General features: G+C 47.4%; 1 protein-coding gene across 2 annotated transcripts in view; it reads left to right on the top strand.

The window, feature by feature from the left end:
- SLC35F3 (solute carrier family 35 member F3) overlaps nt 1-17422 on the top strand; it is a 369000-nt gene that overhangs the window by 267005 nt on the left and 84573 nt on the right. For both annotated transcript variants that reach the window (XM_070614927.1, XM_070614938.1), the window contains one exon: nt 7458-7785. In XM_070614927.1, coding sequence (XP_070471028.1) covers nt 7458-7785 — 328 coding nt within the window. The remainder of the gene's footprint in view (nt 1-7457; nt 7786-17422) is intronic.

Here is a 17422-nt window from a genome sequence, read left to right as displayed (position 1 = left end):
TATTAGTTAGAGCTTACCCATATCCAGTCATTTTCTGACAAGTCATGTTTGCCTTAGGCTGTGTACGTTCCAGGACTGTCTTAAATCCACTGCATGAGGTGGTGTTCTTTGGAAATTTGGGAGTTACGTGGGGCCCTCTAAAGAAATGTGGAGTCGGGTGGAAAAGCCAATACAGACATCTATTCAGAGACGGTGGAGTAAGTGGCCCAGATTGAAGCGATCCAGGGCAGCTTTCATACTGCTGCAGGGTGGAGCTTCAGGGGGACCTCGGAGAAGCCTCCTACCACCCCACTCCGCTCTGAAAAAAGCAGCTTTCATTCACCTCCCAATTCTGTCTCCACACCAGGGAAAGAATTTTGGTTTTTGAAAATGACTTTGCTGCCGCCATGTTTTCTCCTGTCTCTACACACAGCCTCTGAGAATCACCTCACAACCAAGGCTTAAGCAATTCACAGGAGGCAAACAAATAGGGGACAGTACCTAATATTTCTAATCTAGTCATGCAGTGCAGTTGTTTCTTCCCCTAAACGGTCATCAGAATAAATACTCTCATCCACAACTTGTCACCACGTCCTGCATAGCGGTGGCTCTCAGGCCCTACCTCATACCTTCACAGCCACAGTACACTCTCCACTGTAACACTCTCAGGTTACACACTGCTCCGACTGGGTGACTTAAACAACAGACATTTATTTTCTCACTTTCTGGAGGCTGGAAGTCCAAGACCGAGATGTCAGCAAATTTGGTTTCTGGTGAGGACTCTCTTCTGGGCTTGTAGACGGCCACCACCTGGCTACGTCCTCACATGGCCTTTCCTTCGTGTGTGCACACAGAGAGAGTGAGAGAATGAGCTTTCTGCCATCTCTTCTTATAAGGCTGCCAACCCTATCAGATCAGAGCCCCAACCTTGTGACCTAATTTTAATTACTTTCTTAGAGACTCCATCTGCAAATAGAGCCACACTGGGGGTTACAGCTTTGGCATATGAATTTCAGGGGTTCACAAACATTCAGTCATAACAGCCCTCATTTCAGGATGGTGAGTCTTGGTTCAGAGTTCCATACACACTCAGGCTTTTCCAAATTTAAAAACAAGGTCTGTCTTCTGGAAACCTCAAGTCTCTCTTAGTGATCAGCGTTTCCGACTGGGATGTTTAGCACTATGACCCTAATTGACTTTCAAAAGGAAGAACAAGGATGCTCTCCATTCCTGTTGATGCTTTGGAGTCAGAGAGATGCTTGGAACTGCATCTCAGCTAGTCACTAATCTGTGACCTTGTGGGAGTAACTCCCAGAGCCTCCGCTGTCCGGTCTGCAAAACAAGAATAGTCACACTGACCACCAGCATTATGACAGGTTAAAAAAGATATATAAAATCTCCTGGCAGAGCGCGTGGCATAGACATGGGGTGTTTGACTGTCATTTGTCCCTTTACTTCCCTGTGCCCTCTCCTTCTCCTTTACTCAGGGTCAGCATCCAACTTTAATTATCTGTGGATTATGTTCTTTCCTGAGACCAGTGCTAGTCAGGAGTGTGGCTGGGGCCTTGGTCATGTGTGAACAGTGGGAGTATTTTCTGACCCCAAGTCCAAGAATCCAAACAGATGGTCTGGCCCATGCAGGTGGGCATAATGGGTCAGGATATGTGAAATGAAGATTGCTTTGGGAACTCCAGGGCCTGTGGTGGCCTTAAACATGTGACAGCTTCTTCTTGCCTTTCCTCCAAACCACTGCTTAAAAAAAAACAATCGCACATAAATTCACTGGGAAAGTGTTTAATGAGTAGATGAGATAAACAGAACCCGACTAGATTTTTGGGAGATGAATTGTACTTGCCAGGCCCTGAAGTGGTATATGCATCAGTGATCGACAAATGGGAAATCGTTCATCAGGCCCTCTTTCCCTGTCAGGAAAAAAGGGGGAGGGGGTTTCGTTCCCAGAACAGCTCTCAACTGTGTCCTGTTTGGTGGAGTTAGAGCCACTGAACCCTCTAAGATGCAGGTGCTCTAAGCTCTGCCACGTGGACTAAGCAAGCTCTTCAGGGAAGGGCGTGTCTGCCTTGTGCCCCACAGTAGGTGTCAGTAAATGTTGTTGGATGAGTAGCTTAAAACCTAGCTAGTCCCCCTCAAGAGAAATGGAAATATATCCACACAAAGATTTATATGTGATTGTTCATAGCAGCATTGTTCACCGTAACCCAAAACTAGAATCAATACACATGTCCACCAACTGATGAGTGGATAACAAAATAAGCAGTAGCCATACAATGGAATACAACCTGGCCATAAAAAGAATGAGCTAATGACGCATGCTGCAACATGGAGGAACGTCAAAGACGTTGTGCTAAATGAGAGAGGTCAGATATCCAGAGTAGGCAAATCTGTAGAGATAGAAAACAGATTTGTAACCCGGAGTTGGGTAGAAATGGAGAGTGACTGCAAATGGGCATGAGGACTCATTCTGAGGTGATGGAACTGTTCTAAGACTGGATAGTGGTGATGGTTTCACAGTTCTGTAAATTTACGAACAGTCATGAATTGTACTCCTAAAATAGGTGAATTTTATGTTTATGAAAATGATGCCTCAAAAAAACTATAAAAAATTAACTGTATAGATCTTGTTGATGGAGATGTCATTGACAGGTGTCTCCTCCCATCCTCTCTGCAATGATATCTCCTTTGCTCTTGAGAGGCTGGGGCCATACCAGCCAATAGTTGGTCTTTAATCCCACCTCTGGGTCCTTTACCCCTAAGACATGACTTGGGAACTTTCTAAGTGCAAAACTTTTTCAAGAGAGAGTCAACGAGGGTCCACCTGTTCTCAGGGGACCTCAAAAAAGAAACATTTGTGTTCTCTTGGAAGTTTGGAAGAGCCATTTTATGGGAACTTTAAGTTGGGAGTGAATGATTTTCCAATTTTTCTTGCTTTCTTATTGTAGGAATGATCTTCACTACATAAACATAAAAAGCCCTCAATTCATCATTTTCTTAGGGGAAAGCAGTGGACAGTTCACAAGACAAAAGACTTGCCTTGGTCCCAGAATGAGTTGTCAGCTAAACCTCCACCTCACCCATTATGACCTAGAGTTTCCTTCTGCTGAGCAGACACTGCTTCTAGGTAGTGCTCTGCTTGACCACAGAGTGGGAATGTTCTAGAAATCCCTGGTAGGAGACAGGCATCAAGCTTGATTCTGTAAGTGGGAAGACTGATGCATGGTTTGAGTTGCCTGGCTCTGAGACAGAGCTCAGGGTGAAAGTTCACACACACACACGGTGAGATGGTTCCATCTCACAATGCCATGAAGTACATACGTGTACATGAGAACACTCCCCCTATACACACACATACACACAACTTTCTCCAAAATGCTCAATGGAAGCAACTCAGACAACAGAACAGGAAAGAGCCCTCCCGTCCCCCGGAGCTTCTGAGTGAATTAAATGGCATGAACAGAGCATTTAAGACAACACAGCCAAAGGGAGACGCTTGACTCGACAGTTACAGCATCTGTCAGCACAACCATTGAGCCAGAGTATGTAATCTGCTGTGCTTTGCTCCCAGAACTGTTGGCTAAAGCACAAGGTTAGAATGGAAGGTGCAAGATCATAGAGTAGTTGTTAGCAGAGAGAGTGTGTTGGAGTGAGAGGGCAAGGGTGACATAAATAGTATTTCTAGCCATGTAATACGCGTCAGAGGAGCTGGGATAGGAAACAGCGTGAGGGTGATTCCGCATTGATTTCTTTGAGGCGGTCTGCACTGCCTCTTTCAGCTGTAATGAAGGAGTGAAATCAGACAGAGGAATCGCGTGACTTGCAATTTCGGAAGGGAGGGAAAGTAAACAAAAGTTTCCTGCACTTGAAGATTCAAGAGGCTTTTGAGAAGGGATACTAGCCCCCTCATTGTAATTCCTTCCCTCTGAAATCTGAGTATAAATTGGACCAGTTCATTGAAAATGACCCTGAGAATGGTGTGTAGAGAGGGTCATATTTGCAGCATTTCAGATAGTGGAGAATAAATGCATCTGCTACTCAGATTTCTTATGTCACTCCATACTTACTCTTTAACTAATTTTATCTGTTTGTATGGACGTTGGGCATGTACCTCCTTAATAAAGAAGGGTTAACATCCAAACTTGCTCCAGTCACTTCAGCCAACCTGGCTGAACGTCTGACCTGCTCCATGTCTGACCGAAGCAAGATCGGGCGTTGCAGGGGGGCAACACAGCAGAGGGTCTAGATCTTACCATCTTCCTCACTGCCCCTCAGCAGACCACGTGTGTTCCTGACCCTGAACTTTGCTTCTCTATCTTCAAGGCCCAGGCCAAGCTTCCACCGTCTCTGATTCTTTTCACGATTATCACAGCCCACTCTGGCTACCATCCCTTCAGAATTTCTGTTAACCGTCAAAATCTCTCCATTTTGCACATGATGGTTCTGTAATTCTTTCATAGGTACATTTTATCACTCTTAGGTAGACTATAAATTCCTGAAGAAGAGTAATCATGTTTTTTATTTATTTATTGACCGCCCAAAGCTCTTGGCACAGGGCAGATGCCTTATGGCAATTTCCTAGCCAACTGAAATGCTCCTAGGATATGTCATGCTGTAGGTAGCAGCCCTGTGAGGTTTATAAAGTCTATGCTGTTATGCATTAGGTTAAATGAATGCTGGATGGAAATAGAATGTGATCGCACTTTTCCTGTGTAAGCGTGCATGTGCGTGTGTGGTGCAAAGACAAAAAAAAAACGGGGAAAATGCCAAAAAATGTCAACAGTAATATCTCTGAGTGTTAAGATTAGTATCGATTGCTTTTTATTTATGCTATTCAGTACTTTAATAAAGTATTTGTAGGGAATATTTTTAGGTTATGTGAGGTCAATCGAGTTTAACAGAAGTATTAGGAATGAGAGAGGTAATGAAATTGATAAGTGATTATTATCATAAGAGGCTCAGTACAGTGAAATGGAAAGTTTGCAATGAATTAGGTTTGGATATTTACGATTCTTTATGGGTCTATTCCAGTGTTTCCTAAAGTGTGTTCCAAGGGACACCAGCCCTACCACAGGGGTGACATTTAAATAATATGGGAAGCACTCATTCTATAGCTGCTTTTTGGAAATTCGGAGTGGCCATTAGCCCTGAATATTCCTACAGCAAAGGAACCTGTCTCTGATCTACCTAGCGCTTTCCAAACTTTTCTGATCACAGAATCCTTTTTTCCTATAATGCTTGTTAACTGCATTACACTTTGGGAGACATTATTCTATCTTCTTTTTAAATAATAGTGTAGATTTTAGTTTTGAATGCCTTTATTTTGCTTGTGTATTATTAATATTCCCTTAGTAAGTGATCCAGAGAAGTTACAAAGTTAGAGAATAGCCTCTTAAGTATAAATCTTTAGGAGCATTTTAACAATACAATGTTACATAATTTGGTGATTTTCTCTTTCATTGTAACAGCTACACAGCATCAGTCACCACTTAATTCTTTAAGTCTTAAAACTTTATTTTCCATAATGAAAAACTAAATGAAAAAACATGCTGTAAGCCCAAATTTATTCAACCTCCTCCAGAGTCCATTCTTAAGTGGGAAGTTGGTACTTTGAAACTGCATTTTATTTCTTTGTGGACTTTTTTTTCATCTCTATAATTATCTTTTTCAGTCTGAGTTTTTGACAGTGATGCTGATAGTTGAAATATCTCCCTCACCCCAAATACTGCTTGAAAATTATCCCAATAATGAAAGGTTGCAGAGGCTAACCCAAAATGTCAGGTGATAAGAGTATAAACTGAAATGTGCATGCTTCTGTCTGAAATTGAATTTGCCTCAAATTGTGGAGATTCACTGCGAAAAAAGTCAAGATGTCCTGGTGGGAGGGCAGGATGCAAAAGGTGGGGATGCTCCTTGCCTTTGCCCTCCTCTGCTTCTCCCTGCCCCCCAGCCCAGGACAGAAATAAACAACTTGTTGGAAGCTCAGAGGGTGTGGTTAAGCATTTGGTTTTCCAAGGGCTTTCAGACCAGGATATATACACATGTGAAAAGTAAGAGGAAGCAGGAGATTAAATATTAATAAAGCAGGTAATGAAGCACAACATAGATGGTGTCAAGCAGGATTGGGGCCAGTAAAGGACATTATCTCTCCTTGACTAGCCACATAAGGCTTGGGATTACCTTTGGCTAAAACAGATGCAGCCAGGCCTGGCAATTAATGATAGGAGTAGCTAACACCTGTATAATAGGCTACCTTGAATCAAGATTTTGCCTCAAAATTATTATGTTTCAGAGAGGATGATATATAAAACTTGATTTAATGTTGCTAAAGCTACTTGAATTACTATTAAGCTTAAATGAAATATATAGAGTACATTTGACCCCAGTACATTTTGTACACGTCTCCTAGACCCCTATAGTGGCGATGACCGCTTAGCACTGTGTGCCCCCATTCAGCGAAGTGCCGGTCTGAACCTATAAAAGGCAAGTGTGCTGTCTTCTGGAAATGTGCCTCTGTCCACGGTTCTACCCTGCCCGAGTTACAGCTCTGCTGAAATTTCCAGCTGACTGACACGCACACAATCATGAATGAAAACCAAACAGTGGAAAATAACGCCTTGCCCCCCTTCTCATGGTCTGTGGGAACAGCGCTGCTGCAGGGCCGCTCCTTGGGCTGCAGCCTGGTTTCCAGAAGTCACACGGCGGGCTCTAGTACAGAGCGTCTGGGCCCTTTCACAGGAGCAGCTGCCAAGGCTGTGGTTTTTAAGTAGCGCTTCGAAGTGAGACTGAAGGCCATCAGCAGGAAGCCAGTCAGAACCAATAAAGAGATGAGAGGGAAATGTCTATTTTTGCTTTACATGCAAAGTAAGAGGAGAATCTCGGCAAATGTGCCTTTAAGGAACAGGCAGGGAGGAGCTGCTGTCAATACACTGGGAGCTTCTAGAGGTCAAGGCCTGTGACCCAGCCCCTAGCACTGCCCAGTACCCAGTAGCAGGGCAGGACGAGTCAGCTGACACAAACTGGAGTGAAACTATTTCAGCCGCTCTGTGTTTTCAGGAGAAGTGTTTCCCGAACGCTGATGGGCACACAGGTCACCTGTTGAAATGCAGATTCTGATTCTGGGGCTCTGGGGTGGGGCCTGAGATTCTGCATTTCCAACAAGCTTGCGGGGGAGGGGGGGGGCCCGGAGGGGTAGGGTGCGGTGCTGATGCTGCCAGCCCATGGATCACACTTTGAGGGTCAAGATTCTGAAGGATCAGAAAACCAGCAGAAACCTGTCTTCTATTTAAGTTCTGTTTCTGGAAGCTGCCTCCACGCCCCCTACCCCCGCTCCGCATCCCCTTCCAAGGTGGCTGGCCTTGACCATGGCAGTGGGGTCTAGTGCCCTCTTGACCCCGCCCCTCACCCTGGTCCGAGCTGCGACGTGAAGGGTTGGAGGCCCGGTTAACCGCGCGCTTCTCTTCCTCCAGGGGAGGAGCGCCCCCGGGACTCCCCGGGCCCGGCGGAGGCCCAGGCGCCGGCGGCTGGAGCGGAGGCCGGCGGGAGAGGGAGCCGCCGCTGCTGGAGATGCTCCCAGGCACAGCTCAAGAAGATTTTCTGGGGCGTGGCGGTGGTGCTGTGCGTGTGCTCCTCCTGGGCAGGCTCCACGCAACTCGCCAAGCTTACCTTCAGGAAGTTCGATGCGCCTTTCACTCTCACGTGGTTTGCCACCAACTGGAACTTTCTATTCTTTCCGTTGTACTACGCGGGGCACGTCTGCAAGTCTGCGGAGAAGCAGTCTGTGAAGCAGAGATACAGGTAGGTGCCTCCCGGCCGCCGGCCCTGCCCTGGGGCTGCTCTCCTAAGCGCTGATGCTGCTGGGCCGTCCTGGCGTCTGGCACTGGAACGGCCAGTGGGAACAGCGGTGAGAAGTCACATCTCACCTGCTGTCTCAGTGGGGCCAGGATGGGAACTCTCTTTTCTCAGGGTGGTGAATGCTTCCTGCCTGGGCCTCCAGCCCCTCAGTCCTAGGAGCTCCTTTATTTGAACTGGAGAAGGCAGAGAGAAAGCATCTTCCAGAGATGGCCTGTGGTAGGTCCCCAAAAAGGGTAGAAATGGGAGAACTCTCTAGCTCTGTCACCCCTCCTCAGGCCAGGTGACTCAGTGGCTTCCTGTAGCTTACCTTCCCTCATGAGGATACACGTTCACTGCAAAGAATTGGTTACCCATTCACTTTCCAATCCAAGACGCTTCCTCCTTTGCTCACATGATTGCATGGGTCTGAATATCTGGCAGTGTGCTATCAAAGTCAAAGCAGGGTCTGGACTTCGTGGATCGTGTTTTCTCATATGGAGTCCCTTGGTATGATATCCCTTTCAGAAAGAGGCCAGAAATTCTGACCCAACCCTCCACTTCAATATACAGCAGGGCTCCCCATAGCCCTCCGCAGGGGTCAAATTGTTGGTATTGACCTTGACCCTTATCTAGGCCAATCACTGGTTCTCGTGGTTGCCCGAAGTGGAGGCCCCCCATGGGCTGTGTCTAGGCCTTGCTGCTGGCCCAAATTAGATCTACTCAGAAAAAAAAAACCGGGAAAGAGTACTGGCTAAGGTAACCAGGTAGGCCCTGGGAACTTATGTTTTGTCAGTCCCGGAGATGGAAAAAAATTTGAAAGCTGAAGCCTCTTCATACCATCACCACTGCCTTCTTCCCCACCTCACCCCACCCCGCGAAACACACACCCCCACAAAATCTCCAGGTCCCGTTTACTACCTGCTTCAAACTTCAGCCCCGTTCTGAAATTGCCCTTAGAAGTCACAAGGTAACTAAAACCATGATTGGGTCCAAGGAGCAAAGAGGGTTGGGAATGGAGGTCCAGATTCAGAGCAGAATTTCTGTCTGGGAATCTACAGTTGTGTCCCTGGAAAGTTAAAGTTGGAGCTGTGAGGTGCCAAAATTTTTAATGTTCAGAGGGGAGTTGGGCTGGCTTCTTTCAAAAGACCAAGTTGTAAATCAGAGCACTAGTGCTAGAGGAACGCGCTCTGATGGCACTTGGACTGAGTCACAGGGCCAGCCTCACAAATCCCCAGAGTGAAAAGGGTTGGGAGTGAATTCTAGAGACAAGGCATGCAGGAACATGGAGCGAGGAGCCCGGAACTGGAACCCTGGCCTGGGGCATTCTCAGGGTTGACTTACACCAGTGGCTCATGGACAAGCCAGAAATTGCTCAAGAGGCACTTAATGCACCTCTTCTGAACAGCAGCCAAAAGCAGACTGAAACCAATCGGTTTAGAAACTTTGATGGGGCCCAAGATTGTCCCAAAGGCAAGAGAAAAATAATGGCCTGCTTTTAGTTGCAGAGAAAAGCAAATATTCAGTAAATGATGTATTTCATGGTTAAGTAGCCCTAAGTGTATTTAATTTGTAGTTAGAGGTTTGCCTGTCTTTAAATGGACTAGAACATGCTGCTGCTGCCTCTAACAAAGGGCTGAGAGCTTATATGCCCTCTCTTGATAATTACTGGGAGAAAAGATGAAATGCCCTTTCCCTTCCCCCTTCAACCATGCAGGCTGAAAGAGGGCCTCCCCTAAGGGGCATGTGTCCTAAACATGACCATCGCTTACCTTACAACAGGACAGGCACTGCTGGTCACTTAGGGCTAACCTGGAACCATGTAAGTGATTGTGCTGGAAACCACACAGAGGGAACCAAGCTCAGTAGTGGTTAAAAGGTCAGGGTAGGGAAAAGGGAAGGGTCATTGAAGCGGATTAGTCAAACATAGAAAAACATCAACACCTCGATTTCAGCCTATTGTCTTCCTATAAAAATACCTGGGAAGAATCATGAAAGAATTATGGTGGCAGCTGTGTCAACTGGAGGACAATGGGGAGGGGAGAGGAGAATAATCATAACTTGATTAGTGAAGCCAGCTAAAACCTTGCTTAATTTCTGTAATAAAACTTAGCTCCACCTCTGAAGAAAAATTTTTCTGATTGTAAGCTGTGCTCGCCCTGTAGCTAAGCAGAGCCATTGACTTACCAACCAATTATTGGGTTTGTAGGTTAAGCCATGCACACCGCTGGAGGAGTGAAGGGAGAGGCTTTCTCCGAAAAGGGAGAGAAAAATTTTAACATCACAGACTTTACTTAGGAAATCACAACTCTGTCACAACTCAAATTGGGAGTTCTTTAGAGAGACTTTAGGATTCCCGGAAATCAAGGAAAACTGAAATCACATCTTCCATTTTTGTGTTTTCATCAAAATTAACGGCAGAGAGAAGATCTAGAATTGGCAGCGGAGATGTCTCTCTGGCTAAAAGTGTTTCAACAGGGTGCTGGGGACAAAAGGAGAAGGGTAGAGAGCTGTTTCACAAAGAGGGAAGCTGGACAGATGAGCCAGCTGTGCTTGTGGTTAGCAGGAAGCAATCAGATGGAAGTTTCTTTTCTCCAAGCCCTCCCCACCTAGGCTACTTACCCAATGTGAAGCTAGAAAAGTCAGCCCAAGCAGATAGAGCAAAGCACTTATTGCCAGGCACAGAGCTCCTCAAACTGCAACGCTCTGTGGGTCACCTGGACCTTGTTGAAGGGCCCACCTGATTCAGCAGGTCTGGGTGGATCCGAGATTCTGCTTTCCCAATGAGCTTCCAGGGGATGCTGGTACTGCTGGCCCACGGGCTGCACGCTGACTGTAAAGATCCTGGAGTTGTTGAGTCTCAGCTACAGGTTTTTTAAAATACTGCCTATCTGACCAAATATAGGAATGAGGTCTTACCGTACCATGTGGAACTGACAAGGGGCTCGCTTGGGGCCGCAAGGATGTTTGAGCCCTGGTCCTCTGCCACTTACAAGGCCAGAAGGCTTCATGGGCAAGTCATCTGAGCTCTGGGAGCCTCAGATGCTTGTTCAAAAACAGAAAGTGATGACACATGCACCGACTTGCCCAAAAGATTGTTGTGTGATCAAATGAGACACCATATCTGCAAGTGCCCTATAAAGTGTGAAGTGCCATAAAAATGCGAGGCACCATCACTGTATTGTATGTCTTCTGTGGGTTCTATGGAAGGATGCAGCCCATGCCTAGTGCATCAGCTGCCTTGTGGTGGCCTCTTTAAACTACAGGATGGACCTTAAAGGGGGAGCTAACCCCTGTGGGGTCACACCTTGGAGATATCAGCATGTGGCCCCACTGGCTGCATGGGGCATCCTAGGACTGACCAGGGCTTCTCATGACCCAGCACTGCTGTCAGGAATTCGAGTGAGAATGTGAAAACCTCCCAGCCCAACTGTCCTGGGTTTTCAACCTCATGCCTGTGGTCTCCCCAGTAAGCACCCCAAAACATTCTGGAGTAAAGTGAGCTCCTCCCTTCCCCCAGATGATGGACATCCCTGTCCTCGTCTTCCCTCTTTCTTGCTGACACCTGGCCACAGGGACACCCTGAGGAAATAATAGTGCCCAGGATGCAGGGAGGGCTCTGGCAGCAGAGATTTGCCTGGGTGCTGCAGAAACTGCAGGCATGACCTGATGGGAACTCAGCTCCCAGGAGACTCCTGCACACTGGGCACCAGGGGAGCCACAGGGAAGAGGCCATATTGGCCCATGGCACTGGAGAGGCTGTCGAGGACAGGTGTGACGACACACAACCTCCCAGCCCCTCTGACCCTGGGACAGGAAGACGGCTTCTCAGATCCCGGAGGCTGCCACAACCAGCAGAACTTGGCCAGAGCAGATCTGAGGCATTGCCATCTTGTCAGAAGATCTTCCAGAAATTTCTACCAGTAATGACCTCTTTTCGTAAGCAAATGCTGGGACCTTCTGCCAATGTGCAGCGGCCAAAAAAAGTGAAGGATATAGCGGTGACAGATATTTTCCTCTGTCTTTTGTAGTTTCAGCCTCCTGTAAGCTAGCCAATTGATTCTGTTTCAGAAATGCTGAGAAACATTCTGAACCAAGAAAGGGAAAAGGGTAGTTTTGATGCCTTATATTGTAAATCCTACACGGCTGGTGTGTGTAGCTGCAAAGACTTACACAGGAACCATAGCGGGCCTTGCAGCTGTAGCGTTCCGAGTCTAAGGAGCTGAGTGGAGTAATGGCAATCTGGAGGTTGGTTCATTCTGAAAATGGTTACTGCACCGCTTCTCTGGGCGAGGCACTAGGGATCCAGCGATGATGATTGGTCCCTGTCCTCGAGGAGCCCGCAGCCCTGTAAGAGAGTCAGATAGCCAAGCAAGGGGGTAGGAGTATATGCAGGGGAGCTTAGGGGAGAGGCCCAGGTGTGTGGGTCCTGGGGCAGAGTGGACAGGTTTCTTAGAGGAAGTAAGCCCGGAACAGTCCCTTTAAAGATGAGCAGATGGTCATCTAGGTGCTGAGTCCTAGGCAGGCAGAGTGGCGTGGAAAGAGCACAGAGGCTGGACAGAGAGAGCGTGGCACCCGAGGGAGCCGCTGACTCAGGGTAGGAGGTAGGTGGGGTGAGGCGACAGAGAAGATCAGGGAGTCGGGCAGGAGCAGACCCCAGTGAACCTCCCATGCCATGCAGAGAGGGTTAGTTCTGGCGTGAATGTTGGGGGGAGGCTTCGAAGGGTCCTGGGCAGAGCAGAGAAGCCATCAGTCTGGATCTTTAGAAAGACCACTACCGCAGCTCTGTGGTGAAGGGAATAGAGTGCAAGACTGGAGTGTTGGTCTGGTTGAACGGTTACTCGATATCTGTGTGCCCAGGGCACGTGGGCAGGTGTGGATGACACAGATGTCCTGAGCTTAGGAGCTCACAGGCGAGTGGGAGAGAGACCATATAAAACACAGCAGGGGACGTAAGGAGGAGGCGGGCGGGAGTGCAGGCAGACTGGCTCGGCTGCAGCTTGGGTCCGAGGACAGGGCAGAGAGGGTGTTAGGACTAAAAAATCAGAGTGAGGCCCAGATGGAAAGGGCTTTGGTGGCTGGATCAAGGGACAGGGCTCTACTCTGCAGGCAGTGGGAGCCTTGGAAAGTTTTTGAATACAGGACTGGTATAATCAGCGCTGCTTTCAGAAGCAGGATTCAGGTGCTCATTACGTAACTGGTTACGGATCAGAAGTAGAATGACTCTCAGGTATTTGGGGTTTTTGTCTATTTGTTTGATTTTGGGGGAGGGCCCCTAGTTCCTGAGCAATAGCAAGATCCTTGAGTGTAAATCTGGAAGTATTGCAAAGCCGGGTCTCTTTCTTTGTACTGTCAACTTCTTCTTCAACCTACAGCAAACTCTTGTGTTAGTGAAAAGCGTTTCAATTGTTGTTTTGTCACCAAATTCAGGCATTCTGTAAATGGGGGAGAAATCTTCCATCCAGGACACATTGGTATGTGTTTTGGGGCGCGTGTGAATGCTAAGGCTCCACCAAGGCAGCCCTAATCTGTGACGCCCAGCACGTCCCTGCCTTCCTGGCGCTGCCGGGCCTCCCATGGGACGCAAGCTGATGGGCTTCATTGCCTGGACATGCTCTGGCCTGTTGCTCCCGTCAACAGTTCTTCCTTATAGAGGGAGGACACACCGGAAACAAGGCGGCAAGGACCCTCCATTCTCGGAGGTTAGAGATATTCTTTAATTCATCCCAAAAAATCTGTCGAGGGTTTTCTATGTGTCAGGCACTGGTCTAGGTGCTGGGGATACAGCAGTGACCAAAGCAAGGGAAATCTGTGCCTTCGTGGAGCTTGCTTTTAGTGAGGAAACCAAGATTAAACAAATAAAATCTAATATGTCCAATGGTGCTGAGTGCTATGGAGAAAGACGGAGCAAGGCTGGAGGGTAGGGATACTGGGTGAAGGGCGTTGATGTCAGGCTGGGGACCTGTCTGTCTCTAGGGGCCTGTGGTTACCCCAGCATCTCTCCATCCCATGCAGACCCAAACACCTGGGTCAGCCCTGGTTACTCACTGGTTCATTCATTCTTTATTCCTGCAAGCATTCATTCCTACAGTAAGCATTCATGACTGCCAACTCTGACCATGACTGCGGGGCACTGCAGAAAAGAAGCTCTAAGCACGTTCCTGCCCTTGAGATGTTCATAACCCAAGGGTAAAGCCACCCTGGGCCCCGGGATACAGGAGTCCAGTGGCGAGGAGGCCTGACCAGCTTGGCCTCCAGTGGGACCCAAGAGCCCTTGCTGGCCACCAGCTCAGGGAGCCCAGGGAGGGGAGGGGAGGGTAGGACAGAGCGAAACATGCCACCCTCAGCACATCCCTTTGCGTTCACCCTTTCTCCTAATCTGTAGCTGTCTTATTTCCTGTCTTATTTCCAAGAATCATCAACCCAAAAAAACAACAAGCTTCATCCAGAGCCCTCCCAGTTGGTGTTTCTGTTGTTGTTGTTTGTTTCTTTTTGTAATTGGTCTAGAAGAAATGGGCAAAATATGTGGGAACCAGAGTTTTCAATTTGGCCTGTATCTTCTGCTTGGTGGTAAATAATGGCAATGATGCACTGACAGCTTCATGCCAGGAGATTTTGGTCAGGTTTGCTGCTGAGGCAAAGTACCTCCCCCCTGCACACACACACACACACACACCACATGCACATACACCACACACACATGTTCACATGTAGCCACCTGAGCAGGAGACGTATGGTACACCCAAAGGATAGCATGTAATCAGTGCTCCAAGTCTAAGTAGGAAGTCATAACGGGTCCCAGTGTCAACAAAGGAAGAAATGAGATGAGGGCAGCTGACATACGTTTAGATAGTCTCTGCCTGATTTAAGATATCATTTGAAATATTCAAGGATATGTCAGTAGAGAAATGAGGCACAGAGCATTGTCCTCATACCCCAGATAGTGACACTGCCCTCGTACATTTACGCCATGTCCCCACCATCCACAGTGTCCTCCCCTCCATCCTATCATTGTAGTATTCTTAGTGTAGCTCATTTATTTCCCCTCAGATAACACACCAACCCCACCACCACAGCTCAGTTACACAGCTGCTGGCCTCATCTCAGTGAAATTCAGGGACAACCAGACACCCCCATAGACGAGTTCAGAATATTTCACAAGTGGGTTTTCAGCCTTTACTGAGGCAAGTGGAAATATAGTATTAGCTCCCAATCCCCTCTGTTCTCATATGCTTCAGGCACGTTCATCCCCTAGTGATCTGAGGTCTCTGTTAATCCTTGAACAGATTCAAGGATTTGTCTTTGAAGTTTCAGCAGTTAAAGGAAGTTATGCGATTTAACCTTGAAGTTTCAGGGCGTGTCTGATTCAGCTGCAGCAATGTTATGCTTCCCCGTGCAGTTTCATTGAAATTTTGCAAAAGGTCACATCCAATGCTTACGTTTGTGGGTTTGAAGAATGGCAGCCATTTAAATAATGGCCATATCTGTGTGATTATGGCTCTTTGGGAATCAAGATGCCTTCGACTGGACTTATCCATGAGAGATTTAGTAACATTTTTAGCACAAAGCAGCAGCAGCAGGGTCCCTGTGAACACCTGCAAGGTCAGTGTTGCAGTGGCATGGATGATGGAGAGCAAGAGAGATGGCTTCCCAGAGGGGTGATCCTTCAGCCGCTGGGTCTTGAGGAGCAGTGAACATTTGTATGAGCCAGACGATGGAGAAGGGCTCCTGTGTGTGGGACGCAAGAAGTGCAGAGAGGCCGGTGCAGGTGTGTATGGGCTGCAGGAAGAGGGCACATGGCTGATGTGACCAGGAGTAAGAGACTGCCCTCCATCCCACCCAGCTAATGTTGAGCCGTTTCTTGCTTTCCACATGATTCTTAGTCATAGAGTCAAGACTAGTAAGCCACAGGCACATGGAAATTTAAAAATCTCGCCACATTTAGGAAAAAGATCATCCATGTAGAGATCTCAAAAGATCAGAAGGGGACTTTGAGGATTCTGTGATCCAGCTCATCCAAATCGTCAGAGGCCACACATGCTCAGAGAAGGGGCACGAGACCTTTGTTCTCTTCAGTCCAGACCTCTCCAGGAATGCTACCACGAAAGAAGCGGGTCAATATTCTCTCCTCATAGGAAGGAACATGGAGGCAATGCCTGGGGAGTATGGAACAACAGGGATAAGAACGCTACTAGCCCAAGCGTGGGGCACTGAGATAAAATAAGAATGCGGGCTTGACATTAGCTCAGGTTTGAAACCCAGCTTTGCCTTTATTTGACCATATGGCCATGGATCAGTCACCCAAAGCTGTAAGCCTCAATCCTTATCTGTAAAATGAGGACCAAATCCTACCTCTGAGGGTTGCAATTGGGGTTGCCCATCCTCTGGGCTCTCGTAGCTCCTATGTAAATCTTGTGTTCTAGCTGAACAGAATTAAATGTGATAGTGTATATAAAGCCCTGAAGTGCCCTTGGTCCAGAGGTTTCCTACCTATCTTTGGTTGACTCTAAATGTGAATACCAAAACTCATACAGATCATGGCTCCTGCTTTGTACAAATCGTAAGATCATGGTGGTGGTAATGATGATAGTGAAGATGGTGATGATGATGATGATGATGGTGATAATAGTGATAGTGATGATGATGGTGATGGTGGTGGTAATGATGGAGGATGTTCCAACCACAGACGTCTGAGTCTTTCTCCTTATGAAGATTCAGATAAACCATGTAGCCAGTGTGGGGCCCACAGCAGAGAGGATAGCATCAGCCCTGTCATCATTTTGGGCTTTTGGGGAAGGGGCGTTTCTTGGCAGAGGTGATCTTTGAGACAAGTTTGACAGGAAAAGGGCAGAGAACTCCTGTGGTATATGCCATTGTCAAGTCATTCTAGCACATGAGCTAAAAGCCAGAAGGAAATGCAAGGTGATTCATTTGTCTAGAAAGCAATGTCCTGTCAAGCTTTTGACACTGTTTGTTCCTTTGAAAGCTAAAAAAGAAAAATGGGGAAAATGCTGGGACTGTGCAGAATGATAAAGCAGATGCGTGGTTGTCATGTTCTTTTTCTTCCATGGGCACTACCTTAGCCTTTATTGTACACAATTCCTAGCTTAATTGGAATGGACACCCCTGTCCATCGGAACAGACATTATAATGGCTTCCAAAGCACTTGCCCCCATTCCCGCTCCATACTAGTGCATACATACTAGTATGGTACCCACGCCAGGCCTCAGGGATACAGAGAGGAACGAGGCCATGTGGCAGAAGGAAGGGACCCCAGGCCCTGGAGTCAGGCTGGTTCAACTTCTCAGATCCACCTCTCAGGATCTGCGTGACTTTGGGTGAATTATTTGTAAGTGCTCCTTTCACTTTAGTGTTCTCATAGTTAAGAATGGGGCCAATAATGCCTATTTCCACAAGCTGGCTGCAAGATTTGGGGTGCTTTATGCAAATCACCTTGCCTGGGACTTGGCCTTTGGTTGGTGCTGAATTAACGGTGGTCGCTTCTCCCCCTCTGCTGGAACGATGACTACTGTGGTATTGGTTTTTAATTGTCATTCTCTGCCTGAACAGCCCTACTGCTCGTACCATGTTTCTTTGAGCTGTT

The sequence above is a fragment of the Equus przewalskii genome, chromosome 1 (assembly GCF_037783145.1).
Source record: "Equus przewalskii isolate Varuska chromosome 1, EquPr2, whole genome shotgun sequence".
Lineage (NCBI taxonomy): Eukaryota > Metazoa > Chordata > Mammalia > Perissodactyla > Equidae > Equus > Equus przewalskii.
The sequence above is the reverse complement of the archived record's forward strand: the minus strand, read 5'-3'. Positions and strand labels throughout refer to the sequence as shown.